This window comes from Myzus persicae, unplaced genomic scaffold (genome assembly GCF_001856785.1).
Source record: "Myzus persicae strain clone G006 unplaced genomic scaffold, MPER_G0061.0, whole genome shotgun sequence".
In the NCBI taxonomy this organism is placed as follows: domain Eukaryota; kingdom Metazoa; phylum Arthropoda; class Insecta; order Hemiptera; family Aphididae; genus Myzus; species Myzus persicae.
This window is the reverse complement of record NW_019104078.1, coordinates 566,465-587,151: the sequence shown is the minus strand read 5'-3', so window position 1 is coordinate 587,151 and position 20,687 is coordinate 566,465. Positions and strand designations below refer to the sequence as shown.

Sequence of the window (20,687 nt, the reverse complement as noted above, 5' to 3'; positions counted from 1 at the left end):
AGCAAACTTTATATTTTATTTCTCAATAATCATACTTAACTGTATATGCCTATCTACTATATCTTTTAGTTTTATTCAAGTGGTATTATTTGATAGTCACTATATTTAATGATATAAGGTCTATTTATACTATTAATGTTAATTGTTCTCATAACAGATATTTTTTAAATTAATTCAACTGGTATTTCTATGATTTTTATTGTAAATATTATTTTTAAGGCAACTGTTTACTCAACACAAAAAGAAAGAAAGCAATTAAAAAGCACGTCTATTGATGAAGTATTAAAAACCAGAACTTATGATTTACATATAACATATGATAAATTTTATCAAACTCCAAGGTTGTGGATTTATGGTTATAATGAAGTAAGTATTCAACAATATTAATATAGTAAATTTATTAAAAATATGGTTGTACAAATTCTTATATCTTGGTCACTGGTAAACTACTATTTAATTTTTGGAAAACAATTTTTTTTGTACATTTTAGAAAAAAAAACCATTAAGCACTGAAGAAATGTATGAAGATGTTTGCCAGGACTATGCAAAGAAAACTGTTACCATGAATTCCCACCCTCATCTTCCTGGTCCGCCGATGGCTTCAATACATCCCTGCAAGTAAGTATATAAAATTGAATTAATAGAAATATACTAGACTGTGGTATTGCTTTTATTATACCTCAAGTTTTACACTATCAGCACAAAAATGATCTGAATATAGGAATAATTGTTTGTAGGTTGGTGTGACATTTGTAAATTAACAAACAAAGGGTTTTTAATTGTTATGATGTTTTGTTATTTTTATAGACTTTTGTACATACCATAACATTTCAAAATATCATTAATGATAGTTTTTTAGTAAGAAATATCTTAATCAGCTATTATATATATTATTTACAGGCATGCAGAAGTTATGAAAAAACTGATTAAAATTGTGAAAAAACGAAGCAAACATTTAAAAGTACATATGTACTTAATTATATTTTTGAAATTTGTACAATCAGTGATACCAACCATAGATTATGATTATACACAGAATATTAATTTATAGAAACGATTAAGTTTAAAACATTTATATGCCAGGATGATTTATTTTCAACCAAAATTGAGTATTTAAAAATAATAAATTGTTTCAGTGCAACACTAGAACCACTAAATGTTATAAGAAATCAATATTTTAAATGTAATTTAAACATATTTTCTTATTATTATTAAAAAAGTTCAAAGTATTTATATAGATGAGTCAGTTTTAATAATATTATACAATTAAAAATATTTACACTTTTAAACTGTAAGATTTTAAATTTTAGTTCATACTATAATGAATGTAAGATTTAAAAATATATTTATTTTTATTTTTTACAATACCTAAGATTCCTTAATAATTTATGGGTGAAGGTAAAATTATGTACATTATGGGAGATTTTACAATAATAGCAGAGTAACTGACATTTACTATTGCCTTTTACAGTTTAAGATATTTGTTGAAAATACACTCAATTTATATGCAATTTTTAATATCTTTTTAGGAAATATAAGGACTATTTTGGAAAATAACTCAAATTGTATATGGGGACTGAAAATCCCCAGTAATCAAGACAAAAAATTACATGGGCCCCTTAAGTATTATAAGTAAAATTAATTATTAAATAAAATACCAAAGATCAAAATAATCAATGGATAAGACGAAGTATCCAAATTAAAAACAGTTTGAAAATATCTTGTTTAAATAGAGAATATTAATAGTAATTGTACTATTAATTCTTAAATTACATTTAATCTGTTAATGAATGCCAAGTACGAATTATAAACCAAAATTATTTTGTTTGAATAGTAAAAATAATGAAAATAAAATAAAAGTATTTCAACATTAACATACGTAAAAATCTCGATGTTACCATCGTCAAGTATCTCTTGTTTGACCATGAATGGAGAATTTTCTGGCTGCCTAAATCCATAAAATAAAAAAAAAACTATTTAGTAAAGAAAGTACAAGTACCTAAACATAAATATATTTCAACATTAACATACATAATATAGCCCTGCATGTTAGAAATGTTTTGAGTTGGTTGGTCCATGTTGGATATATACTCATTTGTAGTTGTGAAACAATCATAAGTTGTTTCAGTTCTAAATCATCAAATTAAAAAAAAAAACTTATAGCAAAGAAAGTGAAAATATAAAAATTATATTTCAACATTAACATACATAATGCTCTCGTTGTAACCGTCATCCAAAACTTCTTGCTTAATCACTGCTGGAGAAAAATCACTGTGCATGCTAGATGAACACCCTGCTTCTTGCATTCTAAAAAAATAAAATGTTAAAGTAGACAGCACAAGTATAAAAATGATATATCAGGGATGCTTATTTTTTGGTTAAAAAGTGAAAAAATTAAGTTTTATTTTCAGCTGAGTGGGAAATATTTTGAAAACTGTGAGTATTTGTTATTTAAAATACAAAAAACTAGACTTTAAATGTTCACCTTTTTTAAAACTCATTATTAATAGTAAAAAACATTTTTAAAATCTACTTAAGTTACTATCATGAAACCGACATTGAATGAAAGAGATAATAACAGTTAGGGGCAACCATGGAGGAAATATTTAATATTCAAATTGTTCCATGATATTATCAATATATCAACTGTTAAATTATTGTATACCTTGTATTAATTACTATAATATTCTCGTCTTCATGATTATATCACTACAATAATTTCATGGCATGAATGAAGTATATTATTTTTTTCATGATTGAATCCAACTAAATCCATCTCACTCGGTCAATTAACAATTCTGATATTGATAAATAGGGATTAAGAGAGCACAGTCCATTCCTTTCCTGTTACTTTATTATGTACTTATATATTATATTTTTATGTGAAAGAAATGAGAAAAAGGGAGCATATTAAAAAATAAAAAGTAATAATCGTTATAAGCAGTGAGTATACATACATATATATATATTTTATCTATACATTTGCTTCAACAATGGTTATAGTATAATTCTTAAATTTTTTTTAAATTAAAAACTTGTCTATTATAATTTATTAATTATGCAATTGAGTTTCAAATTTTGGGTGAACAGCAAATTGTTTGGTTCCTTTAACCACACTAGTTGCACATAATTTTGTCTGGAAAATAATATCTGGCCACAATTGATCTGATTAAAAAAAACTTGTACCAACATTTCCGGTTAAAGTAATATAAAATTCAATTATAATTTTAATTTCATAGTTTTAAAAAACCTTAAATATAAGGGGAAAATAATTTATAATATAGAAGAACATTTCAATGGATAGTCCACCTTATATAAAGTTCATAAAACTTTTTATACTTAGCCTTTTTAAAATTCTATATATTATTTTTTATTATTCTTTTGCCCGATACTTTTGGTACAGTTTTTTTTTGTTTCATTTTTGTTTAATGCATAGTATAATATAAATGAAGAAACTATAAAAATAAGATAAAATAAAAATATATAGACATCAAAATTATAATTTGTTTCAAAATGTTTTGAAAACGTCAGGTAAAAAAAAATAATAATCAATAAATAGTTTAACTATTTATATTTTTGGTAAAGGTTTTATTTAAATACTTTTCAAATGTCCCTGATTAATTGCCGCGGGATATTATTTACCAGAGCAAATAACGGGTCACCACCTACACCAACCATTGTGTTTCAATTGATTTCGAAAAAAACTGTAAATATTTTTAACATATAATTTATTAAACAATTAATACAAATAAAATATATAGTTTACTAAAACAATTGGTACTAATATTTATACTAGGGTATGGATTTATATGTAAATACAAATTTTTATTAGAACAAGATATTTAAGATTTGATAAGAAATGTTAATGATTTAAAGTATTCTTATTAAAATTATGTCAATTTAGTCAAATTATGTCAAATTATTTTGGTATAATTAAATATTTTTACATAAATCACTAATTTGTAAATATTTTTAAACATATCTAATCATTTCATCATTCATACGTCTTCAAGAAATATTGCAGTGAACAAAAACAAGTCATAAATTGGTAAATTGTTGATTTAATTTATATTTTAAGTCGTCACCTTGCATATGCTTTCCGGCCCCCTTTCCATGCAATGCAATTTTATAATTATATTTAATGTATTTTTTCAATAAATGCATTGCACTTAAACAGAAATAAAAATTATTTTTTCCCACATAATTTATAAATAAATTATACTTCCATATTTATGTATACATTTTTGTATTTTTATTACATATAAATCCATTCCCTAATTATATACCATTTCCAACCAGTTGTTGCACTAGTTTTTTATGGAATACTTGACTATTATTGCTATTATTGCAATTTTCAGAATCTTAACTGTACTTTATAATTTTTTAACAGTGTAATAATTTGGAAACAAATTGGAATACACATTGCATTTTTTTCAGGATGTCAGAAAACTGCTTTTCAAGCACAAAGATCATTTCATACATCACGGAATTAAAAAATTTAACTTTTATTTTGCATTTATTACTTAATTACTTTTTAGAGCATTTTTTAACATTTGTATGTTTTTAAGTAATTTTTATATAGGAATGGATAAAATTCAATAAAAACTTAGTTAACATTCATTCTAAAAAATAAAAAAAATTAGGGATTTAAAACAATGAAACATATTTCAAATATTTTGGAAGGAAAAGCAACATCTTGAGATAATACAATATCTGAAGAACTAACTGCTAATGGCATGACTCATGAAGTTTGCACCCATGACGTCAGTTGACATGGAACAAAGTTTTTCGAGATACAAAACAACACTGGTCAATTATATCATTTAAACATAAATCTTTGACGGTTATTGGCCAGTGTTATTTTGTATCTAGAGAAACTTGTCGACTGACGTCATTGGTGCCAACTTCATATGAGCCATGTCATCAGCAGTTATTTTATCATCTGGAAGATTTATGTTTGAGAATATCTAGCAGTACCTGGGTATTCAATGTTATTATGAAACACATGGTAACTTAACGAATGTACCTATTTAATTGTATATTTATTTTTTCAGGGTAAAAAGAAGGTAGGAGAACTAGAAAATGATGAACATGTTTAAAAATTGTGTTAATAACTAATTTAAACAATGTGTTATAGCTGATGTTTTCTACAGTAGCTAAAATTTATATATTTTTAAACGGATTCCCAGTCCTAGTAATAATAATATTGTACCTTATCATTAATACCTACAAAATAGTCTAAAAAAATACTATAATAATTACTATTAATTCATGAAAAAGTGAGAAATGAGTTTTTAAGTAAATCAATGAAAGAAATGGGGAAAAGGAAACACATTAAAAAATAGAAAGTAATAACAGTGATAAGAAGTGTGTGTATAGCTAGCCTGCAACATTGACATACGGATAAGTGGCATAGTAGGAATCATCAATGACTTCTTGCTTGATTCCTCTGTTAGAATGGCAGGGAACTTCCTCCTCAAAGGTGTTCATACTTTCTGATCTAAATAAATGAAAATAGAAAACACAATTTTAAAGTAAAGATAGTGTAAAAAAGAACATTTATTTATACTTCATTCTTAAGAATCAGGGTTGCTACTTTTATCAAAAACTAAGAAAGTAAGTTATATTTTTAATTAAGTCAGTAATATTCAGAAAAATGTAAGTATGTTTTATTTTAAATATAAAAAAAAACAGATATTAAAAGTTCACCTTTCTTTTAAACTGTTTATTATTTGTAACATAATATTAATAGTAAAAACGATTTTAAAATCTACAATAATAGTTATATACTACTACTGATTGTGCTTTAAGAAAGAGATTATGAAATCGATATTGAACGAGAGGGATAATATACTCAAAATATTTCATGATATTATCATTACATCAACTGTGAAATTATTATATAACTAACCATGCAGACTAGAATATTAATTAAAATAATATTCTAGTCATAGAACTTATACTATTAGGAAAGAACTGTGTATAAAACCAGCATGCAGGGCTGCGTAACAATAACGCGCGAAAAAAAATTAAAACTAATTATATACCACAATATTTTAATACTATAAAACTAAATATCTTAGCGCAGTCCTTTTAGTCTTATCTACAGTTATCACCTATCATAATTAACATTTTTTTTTGATATGATGGAAGTCAGAAAAATAGAGCACATTAAAAAAATAATAATAACAGTTATAGAAAGCCTGCAACATTAACGTACGGATATGTGGCTTGGTTGGAATCGTTCATTATTTCCTGCTTGATTTTTATGTTTTGATTGTAGTTATACTCAGGATTAGAGATTTCCACATTTCTTGGTACCCTAGTTAAATAAAAACAAAATAAACATTTTAAAGTAAAGATAGTGCAAGCATCAAAATTATATTGTGAGGTACAAAAAAATTAGAGGGATGATATGTATTCTCACCTTCATGAGTTCTAAATCAATAAACATAAGAACATAATAATTAAGATTAAAGGAAGTGCAAGTAAAAAATTGATACTTCTCCTTGGCAAACAAAAGTTAATCTATAAATCTAAATATCTAAGTGCAGTAATTTTATTTTTATCTGTAGTTACCACCTATAATATCGTATATTTTTTATGATATGAAAGTAATGAGAAAATTACACATTAAAAAAAAATAATAATAACAGTGATAAAGTAAGTATATAACAAGCCTGCAACATTAACGTACGGATATGTGGCATTGTAGGAATCGTCCATTATTTCCTGCTTGATTTTTATGTTTTGATTGTAGTTATACTCAGGATTAGAGATTTCCACATTTCTTGGTACCCTAGGTTAAATAAAAACAAAATAAACATATTAAAGTAAAGATAGTGCAAGCCTAAAAATTATGTTGTTAGGTACAAAAAAATTAGAGGGATGATATGTATTCTCACCTTTATGAGTTCTAAATCAATAAACATAAGAACATAATAATTAAGAGAAAAGGAAGTGCAAGTAAAAAAAATGATACGTCTCCATCTTTTCGCTAAGCTCATAACTTAAAATTATACTTATTCATTAATATACCCATTGACATCCATTGAGCCTTCTTCATCTTCTGAGTACTGCTGCTCAGTAATCTTATACATATCTTCATTGGAAGCAACTGAACCTTCCTCTTCTTGTGTCCTAAATTAATAAAAATAAAAGTTTTAAAATAACGGTAGTAGTGCACGAGTAAAAATAGGGTAAGTAAATTACATTTTGCTATACATTAGGTGGCTAGTGTCACCGTAATGGATGTGTTCAAATTGAAGTGAATGATATAAAATCATTGTACAAGAAGAAAAAATTTTAAGCGAAGACGCAGAACGCCTGACTGTACTAACACCAAATATAATTGATGACATTATAATAGTGGTTATGGAAATTCATTTTACTATTAGGCGTTAGAACTACAGTAGGTTAAACTAATTTATGAAAAATCATATTTGTGATTGTCTTTGTGTGTAGAAAATATACTCCAAATTTTATATAAGCATAAATAATATCTCTACATAACAATAAAATTTTTTATATTTTTATTCTGGGTTTATTATGTAATTTTGTTCAAATTTGAATTTAAATTGTATATATAAAATAACTGTGCTCATATTTTTTTTGATTTCACTATGAACTATTTATGGGAACCCTTGTTTTATATTTTACGATTCTTAGGTATAAATATTGAGCATTATATAATTTTTAAGCTACGATATAATTTGGAAATTTAATCTTTAAATACTTTAACCCAACTTATAATTTTTTTATACTGCTATAGTAAATGCCTATGAGGATCTTTGTAGTGATAATTGAGATTATCGACCCCGAAAAATAAATTGTATTGACATTTATGGACAAAAAAATGAAAACAAAAATGTAGGTAAACCTCATAGGTTTATAAATAATTCAAAATTATTTAAAATATTTTAAACACTTTTTATAGTGTACTTATATAAAATGATAAAATAAACATTTGGTGAAAATGTCATCCATCATTGGTAAATTTCCTTTGAATTACATCAAACCTAAAAGGATTTTTGTTCCGAGAAAAAATGTTGCGGAAAATTCATACATTTCTAATGAGTATTTATTTTGTTTATCTCCGCACTTTTGGAAACTACTCGGAATGTCGAATTTAAAAAAATTTAAACATTATTTTGAATACTCTTTGAGTACACAGACACGGAGAGCATAAAAACCGACATCATTGTCCAATCAATACATTTCTCGCAACGCTCAGAACTTAAAATTATACTTATTCATAAACATACTCGTTGATATCCATCAAGCCTTCTTCATCGTCTGAGTACTGCTGCTCAGTAATCTTATACAACTCTTCATTAGAAGTAACTGAACCTTCCTCTTCTTGTGTCCTAAATTAATAAAAATAAAAGTTTTAAAGTAACGGTAGTAGTGCACGAGTAAAAATAGGGTAAGTAAATTACACTTTGCTGTACATTAGGTGGCTAGTGTCACCGTAATGGATGTGTTCAAATTGAAGTGAATGATATAAAATCATTGTACAAGAAGAAAAAATTTTAAGCGAAGACGCAGAAAGTCTGCCTGTCCTATCACTAAATATAGTTGATGACATTATTAAGGTGGTTATGGCAATTCATTTTACTATTAGGAGTTAGTAAGTTAAACTAATTTATGAAAAATCATATTTGTGATTGTCTTTGTGTGTATAAAATATACTCCAAATTTTATATAAACACAAATATTAATATCTCTACATAACAATAAAATATTTTATATTTTTATTCTGGGTTTATTATGTAATTTTGTTCAAGTTTGAATTTAAATTGTATATATAAAATAACTGTGCTTTTTTTTTTGATTTCACTATGAAATATTTATGGGAACCCTTGTTTTATATTTTATGATTCTTAGGTATAAATGTAGAAGGTCATACAGTGTTGTATAACTCCGAGTTATGGTTGAGGGTGATTAACTAACATTAACGGACACAACAATGTTTAATATTAAAGAATTCTGTATTACTGTAACAACTGAACGTCTTAACCTACTCGGTGCAATCATGATCACGGTTCACTCGACACTAACTGACTGTGTAATTGTAACCTTAACAATAGTAACAAGTTAATACAATAGTGAATCTGATGATAATAGATAATACAAATAATCCCACATTCACCCCCATCATAATCAGAGTCCGCCTCTTCATCATCTTCATCTGATTTTATGCAGCTTTTCCATTTTTTCATATAATCTGTTCCCGTGCTAGTTTTTTCAGGTCCTTCACCTGAGCCCACCTTCCACACTGCATTTCGGTTCGGACTATGTCTACCAGTGATATGATATGGCCCAAGGTACTTGCTCTTTATCTTGGATAGAGGAAGAAATTGTGTTCTTTTAATAGCGACTAGGTCATCAATCCAGAAATCTGTTGCTGCTACTCTTCTATGATCAAATGTTTTCTTTTGCTCTTGCTGAGCTTTTAGTATGCATTGTTTAGCCTCTTGACGTTCTGCTTCTCTTTATCCAAAACACTTTTTGCATACTCTTCTTTTATTAAACTGCATGGGAGTAGATCTGGATGTTTAATTTCAGTTCCAAACGTTAATTTAAATGGAGTCATATTAATTGATCGTTGCCATGAACAATTTAACGTCATCTGCACTCTTGAGACATACTTAAACCATTGACCTGGATCATCAATAGTCAATTTTGCTACTACTGTTGCTGTTGTATCATTCAACCTCTCGACTTGTTCATTTCCTCTTGGTATTCCTGTGGTAATCTGCACATGATATATGTGTGAATCACTACAGTATTTTTTGAACCCTCCTGGTGTGAATGCAGCACCACGGTCAGATATCAGCCGTGTTGGATTACCAAATGTAGCTTGTAATATATTCATTTTGTCCACAACTTCTTTCGATGTAGTACTTCTTGTTGGAAAGAGCCAACAGAATTTTGTAAATGCATCAATAATAACCAGTGCTTATATCCACGAGGAGTATTTGTCAATGGTCCTAGAAAAATCAATGTGCCAAGTATGTAATGGTAGATCACCTTTGTCAATTGTGTTAAGGAATCCTTACTGTTTCCCTTGTTTTGGTTGATCAAAATATAAGGTACACAATTTTGAATGAAACATTCCACCTTTTCACGAACATTAGAAATGGAATATTCTCTATCTAACAGTTCAACAACTTTTTTTACGCCAAAATGACCAACATTATGTGCATTTCGAATTAACTCTTTTTGCATACTTTTTGGAATAACCAGTAATTTTCTGTCATCTGTGTTTCATAAAGCAAATAATTTTCTACAATATATGAACCACATCCATTCATCCTTGCTTCTGAAGTAAAGGTTTTTACCTCAATATCATTCTGTTGTGCTTTTTGCAATTGTGCTATAAATTCACTATTGATAGTCATGCATATCGGATAACGGCTCGCCTAATATGGGTGCCTCTGTTATTTTTTTTAACATATTAAACGCATTTTCTTGTTGAGGCCCAATTACGAATGGTATACTCTTTTTGAGTATTTCGCTCAATGGATGAGCAATCAAGGCGTAGTCCTTAATGAATTTTCGAAAATATCCAGTCAGTCCTAAAAAGCTCTGTATATGTTTTGCATTCTGTAGTCTCGGATATTTCACCACAGCAGCCAGCTTTAATGGTGATGGACTCAGTTCATTGTGTTTGATTCTATATCCCAGGTAATCAATTTCTTTTTTGAGAAATTGACATTTTTTCCAATTAATTTTCATCCATGGTTAGCCGAGGTTCTTAATACTATCTTCAGTCTTTCAATATTCTCCTCAACTGTGCTTGAAATAATTACTAAGTCATCCATGTATATTAACAAATATCCCATCCGCATTATATCCTTGAATACATGGTTTATAAAGCGCTGAAATACAGGTGGAGCAATACACAATCCAAATGGTGTTTTCATAAATTCATATTGTGCCTCTGGTGTAATAAAAGATGTATATTTAATACTCTCTTCGTCCATAGCCACATGAAAAAAACTGTTCTTAAGGTCTAATGTTGAAAATATTCTGGCCCCTTGAAGCTTATCCAGCTGGTCTTCTATCAAAGGTAAAGGGTAACGATCCTTAATGATTTTATTATTTAATCGACGACAGTCAACACATACCCGAAATGAACCATCTTTCTTAGGGACAATTACAATTGGGCTAGCATAATCTGAGCAGCTAGGTCTGATAATTCCTTCCTTAATCCATTCCTCCAATTGACTTTCCACAACTGCTTTTTCTTTTGGTGATAAACGCCTTGATCGCTGATAGATGGGTTCTTCATCACTGACTTTAATTTTGGTTTTTATAGGTGTAGTTTCTATAGCACATGGTACATAGTTGTCTACTACACTCCTTATAACCGGATAGTGTTCTCTAGATCCTACATCAAACTCATTTGTTTCGATAGTTATTTTGTTGATTTCAATCACTCCAGGACTAATTTTCAGTTCAGCATTTGTTTGGAATAATGATCTACCTATTATAAAGTCACACATTATATCTTTATCAGGTACCAAGTATACTTCTACTGCATAAGAAGCATTATCAACTTCTAATTCAGTGATGAATTTTTTCTTGGTACAAAACATAGTTTCAGCTGGTCCACTAAGACTAACTTCTGCATTGACAGCGTCAATACCTTTAATTAATGACTGTCGGCATAAATTCAAAGCCAGTGTCTATAAGAGCTAATGTCTGGATTCTTAAGACATTAATTTCTTTAAATATTCGCCCATTAGTATTTACAGCATTCACTTGATAAACTTGTGGTTTTTCATCATTATTCACTTGCTTTGTTTGAGTTTCCTTATCAGGGCATTCTGTTGATTTGTGGCCAAAAGATCTACAAGCAAAACACTTAAAACCTTAATCCAAGTCTGGACATTCCCTATGTTTATTTGTTTTAGATCCGCAACTATAACATCTAATTATTGTGCTCGCAACACTTGACATCAAATTTGTTTTATTTTATATTACCTGCGTTATGATTACTTGCAGCACCATTAAAAATCTTAGATATTCCTGACTCAGAGATGAGCATCCTTAACTTCATCTTAACATACAATTGTAGCTTTATTTTAAATTTGCTTATTATTGTAGCTCCATAAAGTAAAGCCTTATTCACTTCACTATCCTGAATGCCAGCAATGACATAATCCAACAGTGTATCTTCAGACACATCTCCTTGCTTTGCTATTTCCATCATTTTAAACAAATACTGCTGATGAGATTCGTCATTATTTTTTATTCTGGTTGTAAGCTGCCTATGCACATCAGTCGAAGTTAAATTATTACAAAACACATTCATCAAACATTCCCTCCATAAATTCCATGACTTAATACCAGTTTCAGAAAGTAGATATAGGACAGCCGTCCCCGACAATAGACGTTGACTATATATAAAAAGTTCAACATCAGACCATCCACATACTTCGCTCGTTTCTTCCAAATCTTCTATCTATTTAATGATTGAATAAGTATCATCACCGGTAAATACATTAAGAGATTCTCGCACATCATGAAATTTAATCGATTCTCTAACCTGATTAACAGTATAATTTTCATCGATGGCAACAGAAGTTTCGTTAGTTCTTGCATATGACTTAGCTTTGCGTGTTTTGGCGTCCTGGGTGCCATTTTGTAAGGAAGTTAACCGGCAAGTTCAAAAACACAAAATACGAAGCGCGATAAACGATTTACTTCACGCACCGGACATACCACAACACGACCACGCAACTTGGTAAATAGGAATTAATTATGAGGTTAGTAACTAGTATTACAAGTTCACGACATATTAATTGTTAATGCGTCTTAATACGAACCAACAACCAGATGGGCCCCCAAATGAAGAAGTTCACACAATGCTGTATAACTCCAAGTTAAGATTAAGGGTGATTAACAAACATTAACGGACACAACAACGTCTAATATTAAGGAATTCTGTATTAATGTATCAACTTAACATCTTGATCTACTCGATGCAATCACGATCATGGTTCACTCGACACTGACTGACTGTGTAATTGTAACCAAAGCAATAGTAACAACTTAATACAATAGTGAATCTGATGATAATAGATAATACAAATAATCCCACATTCACCCCCATCATAATCAGAGTCCACCTCGGACACTGAATCTTCATCATCTTCATCTGATTTTATGCAGCTTTTCCATTTTTTCATATAATCTGTTCCCGTGCTAGTTTTTTCAGGTCCTTCACCTGAGCCCACCTTCCACACTGCATATCGGTTCGGACTATGTCTACCAGTGATATGATATGGCCCAAGGTACTTGCCCTTTATCTTGGATAGAGGAAGAAATTGTGTTCTTTTAATAGCGACTAGGTCATCAATCCAGAAATCTGTTGCTGCTACTCTTCTATGATCAAATGTTTTCTTTTGCTCTTGCTGAGCTTTTAGTATAATAATCCCAAATAAATATTGAGCATTTCATAATTTTTAAGCTACGATATAATTTGGAAATTTAATCTTTAAATACTTTAACGCAACTTATAATTTTTTATACTGCTATAGTAAATGTCTATGAGGATCTTTGTATTGATAATCGAGATTATCGACCCCGAAAAATAAATTGTATTGACATTTATGGACAAAAAAATGAAAACAAAAATGTAGGTAAACCTCATAGGTTTATAAATAATTCAAAATTATTTAAAATATTTTAAACACTTTTTATAGTGTACTTATATAAAATGATAAAATAAACATTTGGTGAAAATTTCATCCATCATTGGTAAATTTCCTTTGAATTACATCAAACCTAAAAGGATTTTTGTTCCGAGAAAAAATGTTGCGGAAAATTCATACATTTCTAATGAGTATTTATTTTGTTTATCTCCGCACTTTTGGAAACTACTCGGAATGTCGAATTTAAAAAAATTTAAACATTATTTTGACTACTCTTTGAGTACACAGACACGGAGAGCATAAAAACCGACATCATTGTCCAATCAATACATTTCTCGCAACGCTCAGAACTTAAAATTAAACTTATTCATAAACATACTCGTTGATATCCATCAAGCCTTCTTCATCGTCTGAGTACTGCTGCTCAGTAATCTTATACAACTCTTCATTAGAAGTAACTGAACCTTCCTCTTCTTGTGTCCTAAATTAATAAAAATAAAAGTTTTAAAGTAACGGTAGTAGTGTACGAGTAAAAATAGGGTAAGTAAATTACACTTTGCTGTACATTAGGTGGCGAGTGTCACCGTAATGGATGTGTTCAAATTGAAGTGAATGATATAAAATCATTGTACAAGAAGAAAAAATTTTAAGCGAAGACGCAGAACGTCTGCCTGTCCTATCACTAAATATAATTGATGACTAGAGTCCGCATTTGTATGCCTTTACATATTTGTAATGAGTATATGCATTTGGATGGGAGTAAGAAATGTGGACGATTTGTGTGACAGATAATACATAGAAAAAAGTTAATTTTGCATATAAATGCATTTATTAGAGATGACTACATATTTGAAAATTTTTGCATATTCAAGCATATTTTGTATAAAAGTTTATTAATACAATTATTTTGTTTCAATTTCATTGTTGAAATTATTAGTTCATTACATATTTTTGGGAAATAAATGTTATTCTCCGTATGTTATTGCCAGTAAATTGTGGACTAGTGCCCATGCATCATTTCGTAATTCGCGTTCCATAAATTTATAAATTAAAATTTTCATTTCATTACAATTTATAAATTTTAAAATGTCGAAAATTCAAAGCATTATTCAAACTTTAATAAAAACATGGATTGCTCTTTATTAAATATTTACTGTTCTTTAATAAATGTTTAAAGACAATGTCTATAATTAAAAATTAAGTTTATCTAATTTTGTTGAATTATTATTTATGGAAGAAATTTAAAAAAAATAAGAGCATATCAAGTGCGTTTTTTGATGCATAAATGCATACTATTTTGGCCTTTTTGAGTTCATACAAATCCGGACTCTATTGATGACATAATGATGGTGGTTATGGAACTTCATTTTACTATTAGGCGTTAGAACTACAGTAGGTTAAACTAATTTATGAAAAATCATATTTGTGATTGACTTTGTGTGTATAAAATATACTCCAAATTTTATATAAGCATAAATAATATCTCTACATAACAATAAAATATTTTATATTTTTATTCTGGGTTTAACTATGTAATTTTGTTCAAATTTGAATTTAAATTGTATATATAAAATAACTGTGCTCATATTTTTTTTGATTTCACTATGAACTATTTATGGGGACCCTTGTTTTATATTTTACGATTCTTAGGTATAAATATTGAGCATTATATAATTTTTAAGCTACGATATAATTTGGAAATTTAATCTTTAAATACTTTAACCCAACTTATAATTTTTTTATACTGCTATAGTAAATGCCTATGAGGATCTTTGTATTGATAATCGAGATTATCGACCCCGAAAAATAAATTGTATTGACATTTATGGACAAAAAAATGAAAACAAAAATGTAGGTAAACCTCATAGGTTTATAAATACTTCAAAATTATTTAAAATATTTTGAACACTTTTTATAGTGTACTTATATAAAATGATAAAATAAACATTTGGTGAAAATTTCATCCATCATTGGTAAATTTCCTTTGAATTACATCAAACCTAAAAGGATTTTTGTTCCGAGAAAAAATGTTGCGGAAAATTCATACATTTTTTAATGATTATTTATTTTGTTTATCTCCGCACTTTTGGAAACTACTCGGAATGTCGAATTTAAAAAAATTTAAACATTATTTTGAATACTCTTTGAGTACACAGACACGGAGAGCATAAAAACCGACATCATTGTCCAATCAATACATTTCTCGCAACGCTCAGAACTTAAAATTATACTTATTCATAAACATACTCAGTGTCATCCATTGAGCCTTCTTCATCGTCTGAGTACTGCTGCTCAGTAATCTTATACAACTCTTCATTAGAAGTAACTGAACCTTCCTCTTCTTGTGTCCTAAATTAATAAAAATAAAAGTTTTAAAATAACGGTAGTAGTGCATGAGTAAAAATAGGGTAAGTAAATTTCACTTTGCTATACATATGGTGGCTAGTGTCACTGTAATGGATGTGTTCAAATTGAAGTGAATGATATAAAATCATTGTACAAGAAGAAAAAATTTTAAGCGAAGACGCAGAACGTCTGACTGTACTAACACCAAGTATAATTGATGACATTATAATAGTGGTTATGGAAATTCATTTTACTATTAGGCGTTAGAACTACAGTAGGTTAAACTAATTTATCAAAAATCATATTTGTGATTGTCTTTGTGTGTATAAAATATACTCTAAATTTTATATAAGCATAAATAATATCTCTACATAACAATAAAATATTTTATATTTTTATTTTGGGTGTATTATGTAATTTTGTTCAAATTTGAATTTAAATTGTATATATAAAATAACTGTGCTCATATATTTTTGATTTCACTATGAACTATTTATGGGAACCCTTGTTTTATATTTTACGATTCTTAGGTATAAATATTGAGCATTTCATAATTTTTAAGCTACGATATAATTTGGAAATTTAATCTTTAAATACTTTAACGCAACTTATAATTTTTTATACTGCTATAGTAAATGTCTATGAGGATCTTTGTATTGATAATCGAGATTATCGACCCCGAAAAATAAATTGTATTGACATTTATGGACAAAAAAATGAAAACAAAAATGTAGGTAAACCTCATAGGTTTATAAATACTTCAAAGTTATTTAAAATATTTTGAACACTTTTTATAGTGTACTTATATAAAATGATAAAATAAACATTTGGTGAAAATTTCATCCATCATTGGTAAATTTCCTTTGAATTACATCAAACCTAAAAGGATTTTTGTTCCGAGAAAAAATGTTGCGGAAAATTCATACATTTCTAATGAGTATTTATTTTGTTTATCTCCGCACTTTTGGAAACTACTCGGAATGTCGAATTTAAAAAAATTTAAACATTATTTTGAATACTCTTTGAGTACACAGACACGGAGAGCATAAAAACCGACATCATTGTCCAATCAATACATTTCTCGCAACGCTCAGAACTTAAAATTATACTTATTCATAAACATACTCGTTGATATCCATCAAGCCTTCTTCATCGTCTGAGTACTGCTGCTCAGTAATCTTATACAACTCTTCATTAGAAGTAACTGAACCTTCCTCTTCTTGTGTCCTAAATTAATAAAAATAAAAGTTTTAAAGTAGTGGTAGTAGTGTACGAGTAAAAATAGGGTAAGTAAATTACACTTTGCTGTACATTAGGTGGCTCTAGTGTCACCGTAATGGATGTGAATGATATAATATCATTGTACAAGGAGAAAAAATTTTAAGCGAAGACGCAGAACGTCTGACTGTCCTAACACCAAAATTTATTTTTTGACATTATAATAGTGGTTATGGAAATTCATTTAACTATTAGGCGTTAGAACTACAGTAGGTTAAACTAATTTTGAAAAATCATATTTGTGATTGTCTTTGTGCGTATAAAATATACTCCAAATCTTAAATAAGCACAAATAATATCTCTTCATAACAACAAAATATTTTATATTTTTATTCTGGGTTTATTATGTAATTTTGTTCAAGTTCGAATTTAAATTGTATGTAAAAAATAACTGTGCTCATATTTTTTTTGATTTCATTATGAAATTTTTATGGTAACCCTTGTTTTATATTTTACAATTCTTAGGTATAATTATTGAGGATTTCATAATTTTTTAGACTATTTTTTGTGTACACCGATACAAACTGAAAAAAAACCGACGTCAGCGTCAAATCAATACATTTTTCGCTCCGCTCAGTACTTAAATTTATATTTATTTATTAACATACACATTAACATCCAAGCCTTCATTGTCTAAGGACTGCGGGTCGATAATCTTATCCACATTGTTATGAATTGCAGCATCTAAATAGTCTTGTACTCCTTGTGTCCTAAATTAATAAAAATAAAAATTGTAATGTAAGGGAAATGATTTTTTCATATTAACATACATTTTTTCATCTTTCACTGCATCATGTTGTATATCTTGTGTTATGTATACTTTAGGCACAAAATCATTTGTTGGATTAGAGATGTTCTCTCCTTGTTGTTTTCTAAATCTATAAAATTAAAAAAAATGAAGTTTAAACAATTAATTAATATTTATAGTTTAGTACGTTTCTGTGAGAGGTATTCTAAATTTTTCATATCATAGCGCTTTTGCATCTCAACAATAATGTTACGGGGCTTAAAGTATTGGTTCCTTTTTTATCGACGGTGATGATTGACAGATATAATACAGGCGATAACACTATGACAAGACATTTTTTTTTTATAAATAAAACTTCAAATACCCATTACCAAGATTATGTATGAAAATAATATTCATTTTTCTATATTAAGTACAGTTATTTTGAGTATTTTTGGTTTCCAGTTCTTTGATACGGCTCTATTCGTAAACTATTGAATGAAGCTTGAGTACCATGACAAAATACATTGAATACCCCTGGTTTATAGTATGATAAGTGTTAAAACGGTAAATCAATCAATATTAACTATACGACATCCGGGAACATTTTTGGGAAAACAATGGTTCTCCCTCGTACTTAACTTCTGAGCGATTAAGAACCTACAATTTGAACGAGAGTAAAATGAAATGCAAATATGCAATAGTGTTACGGTTAAAAATAGTATTAAAATAGTTTTTTATACATTGCCGCATGCTTACGTTCAATATCGGTGTAAAAATAGTACAACCGGAACTATCAATAATAGAGCGAACGTGCTCGGTATCAAACCATTTTTACGCCATTTGATAAAAGTAATCTGTGATACGTTTTAGAAAGTCATACTTACTGTCCGGTATGTTTTTCGATATCGTTTTTCGATATCTTGGTGAGAGTTAGCTGCACGTCAAAATTCATTGTAGGGTATAGCTTTTTCAAGCTTTCTTTTGTATACTCCGACATTTTGTTGTTGACGAAACTGAAATGTACTGAAGTTAAATAGTACAGTAACGTCGGACTGTTTATTACAAAATGGCTGAAGCCGAATGTGGTTCAAAAAACGCAAACGCCGTCGTCGAATAAAAATTAACACAAAGCGATTGATAACGATGATTGAAAAAAAAAATGGCGACGCACAATACAGACACAAAATACAAACGATCGAGACCGATTGAAAATCCAAATATGTCGGACTAAACGTTACAACTTACAACACGTATCACTGCGTTAGGAACACCAATACACCATGTACCAAAACGACGGTCAGTCACTTGTTGGTGATATGCGTGTATGTGTATGTGTGTATGTGTATGCGTGTGTAACACCGGCCATCTTACATTGTATTGGTCTGTCGGCACTCGTTCGTTCCGATCGCCGACTACCGTTAAGTGTTGTAACTAATCACTATTGTTATCGCGTCATGTTGGCGAGCGTCATGGCCTGCGGGCCTGTTTTTGGTATCAGATGTTCCCCGTCAATCATCAACAAATATTCAAGGAATATGATTGGTCCTTACGCCTCCACTTATCATATTACATGATAAACATAGGGCATTCGTACTTCAACTGTTACGATCTCCGCTTTGCTACCTCTAAAAGAATATATCACACCATTCACACCTATAAATTAATACTAACTATCAGGAATTCTAAATGGTTTCATTGGGTACGAATTTTGAGTTTGTAAATGTGTCACCCTGACCCTGGACTAAATGTATTGGTTGACCGTGTTTAATATTTGGTACTTTTTTATGTAATTAATATGGGTACAAATTAATTATCATTGTAAATTGTAATCGACCATTATTTTACCACAAATGGCGTAAATACCATAATATAGGCATATTATATATTCGGTATACGCTAATAAATTGTTTTTCGCTTGGTGAAAATCATTGTAAACTGGATACTAAAAGATTCGTTGTAAGTTTGTATAAAGTATAAGCCAGCTAAACAATATCAAAATCAACTTTGTCATAATATATATTTATTGAAATTTGTCAAAATCTCAGGATTCTAATTGAAATGATCCATGCAAGTGTAAAACAACTCAATATTTGTCAAAAATGGGTTTTTGGCCATTTTTAATGAATTAAGAAAAAATTGAATAGTATATCTGTAATCTGTTCAAGAACGAGAAATCCAACCACTCGTATGGGAAATATGTTGTAACAGGGAGTTGTCTGGTTTAATTCCGTTGAAAAACCATGTAGCTCCGGATACCCCCAGAGGTTTTTCGTATTCCTTTAAGTCTTGAAAAATGGTGTTGTCTTATTTTTGGGTAGACCCTTTTAATAATTTGTAGATGAAAATTTACGATATGTTCAATTTTTATAGGTAAGGCTTTATCTTACTGAGACTAAAAAATGTAGTCATTTTTCGAATGTAGCATTTCCACCAAAAATGAATTTAACCTACCTAGGTACCTTAAAAATAGAAAAATAAATAACTTAAAGGCCTAGTTTAATAGCAATATAAATGAGTAGTTATATCATCAAATATTCAAAATATACTTGCTTATACAGTCTGACCAGACTTCGATTAGAATCGTTTTTCATCATAAACAATTATTGACCATTGATTTCAAATTTAATTTAACATAGTATACAATAATAAATATACAATAATAATATGTT

At 28.8% G+C, this 20,687-nt stretch overlaps 1 protein-coding gene across 4 annotated transcripts; it reads right to left on the bottom strand.

The window, feature by feature from the left end:
- Positions 1-547: 547 nt before the first annotated feature.
- On the bottom strand, positions 548-20,659 carry LOC111038415 (protein Ycf2-like). Of its 4 annotated transcripts, none has more exons than XM_022321499.1 (15): positions 20,569-20,659; positions 18,059-18,166; positions 17,897-17,998; positions 17,136-17,237; positions 15,912-16,013; positions 14,044-14,145; positions 8,265-8,366; positions 7,039-7,140; positions 6,698-6,799; positions 6,221-6,322; positions 5,402-5,500; positions 2,209-2,307; positions 2,032-2,130; positions 1,880-1,948; positions 548-612 (listed from the first exon to the last, which is right to left on the bottom strand). In XM_022321499.1, the coding sequence occupies exons 1-15, from the start codon at positions 20,610-20,612 to the stop codon at positions 558-560; spliced, it is 1,389 nt and encodes a 462-aa protein (XP_022177191.1). In that variant the 5' UTR covers positions 20,613-20,659; the 3' UTR covers positions 548-557. The 4 variants fall into 4 exon arrangements, with proteins under 4 accessions (XP_022177191.1, XP_022177190.1, XP_022177193.1 ...); XM_022321498.1 differs by lacking the exon at positions 20,569-20,659 and adding an exon at positions 18,903-19,643; XM_022321501.1 differs by lacking the exon at positions 20,569-20,659 and adding an exon at positions 18,903-19,643 and having other exon boundaries at positions 14,044-14,062; positions 15,931-16,013.
- Positions 20,660-20,687: the final 28 nt, after the last annotated feature.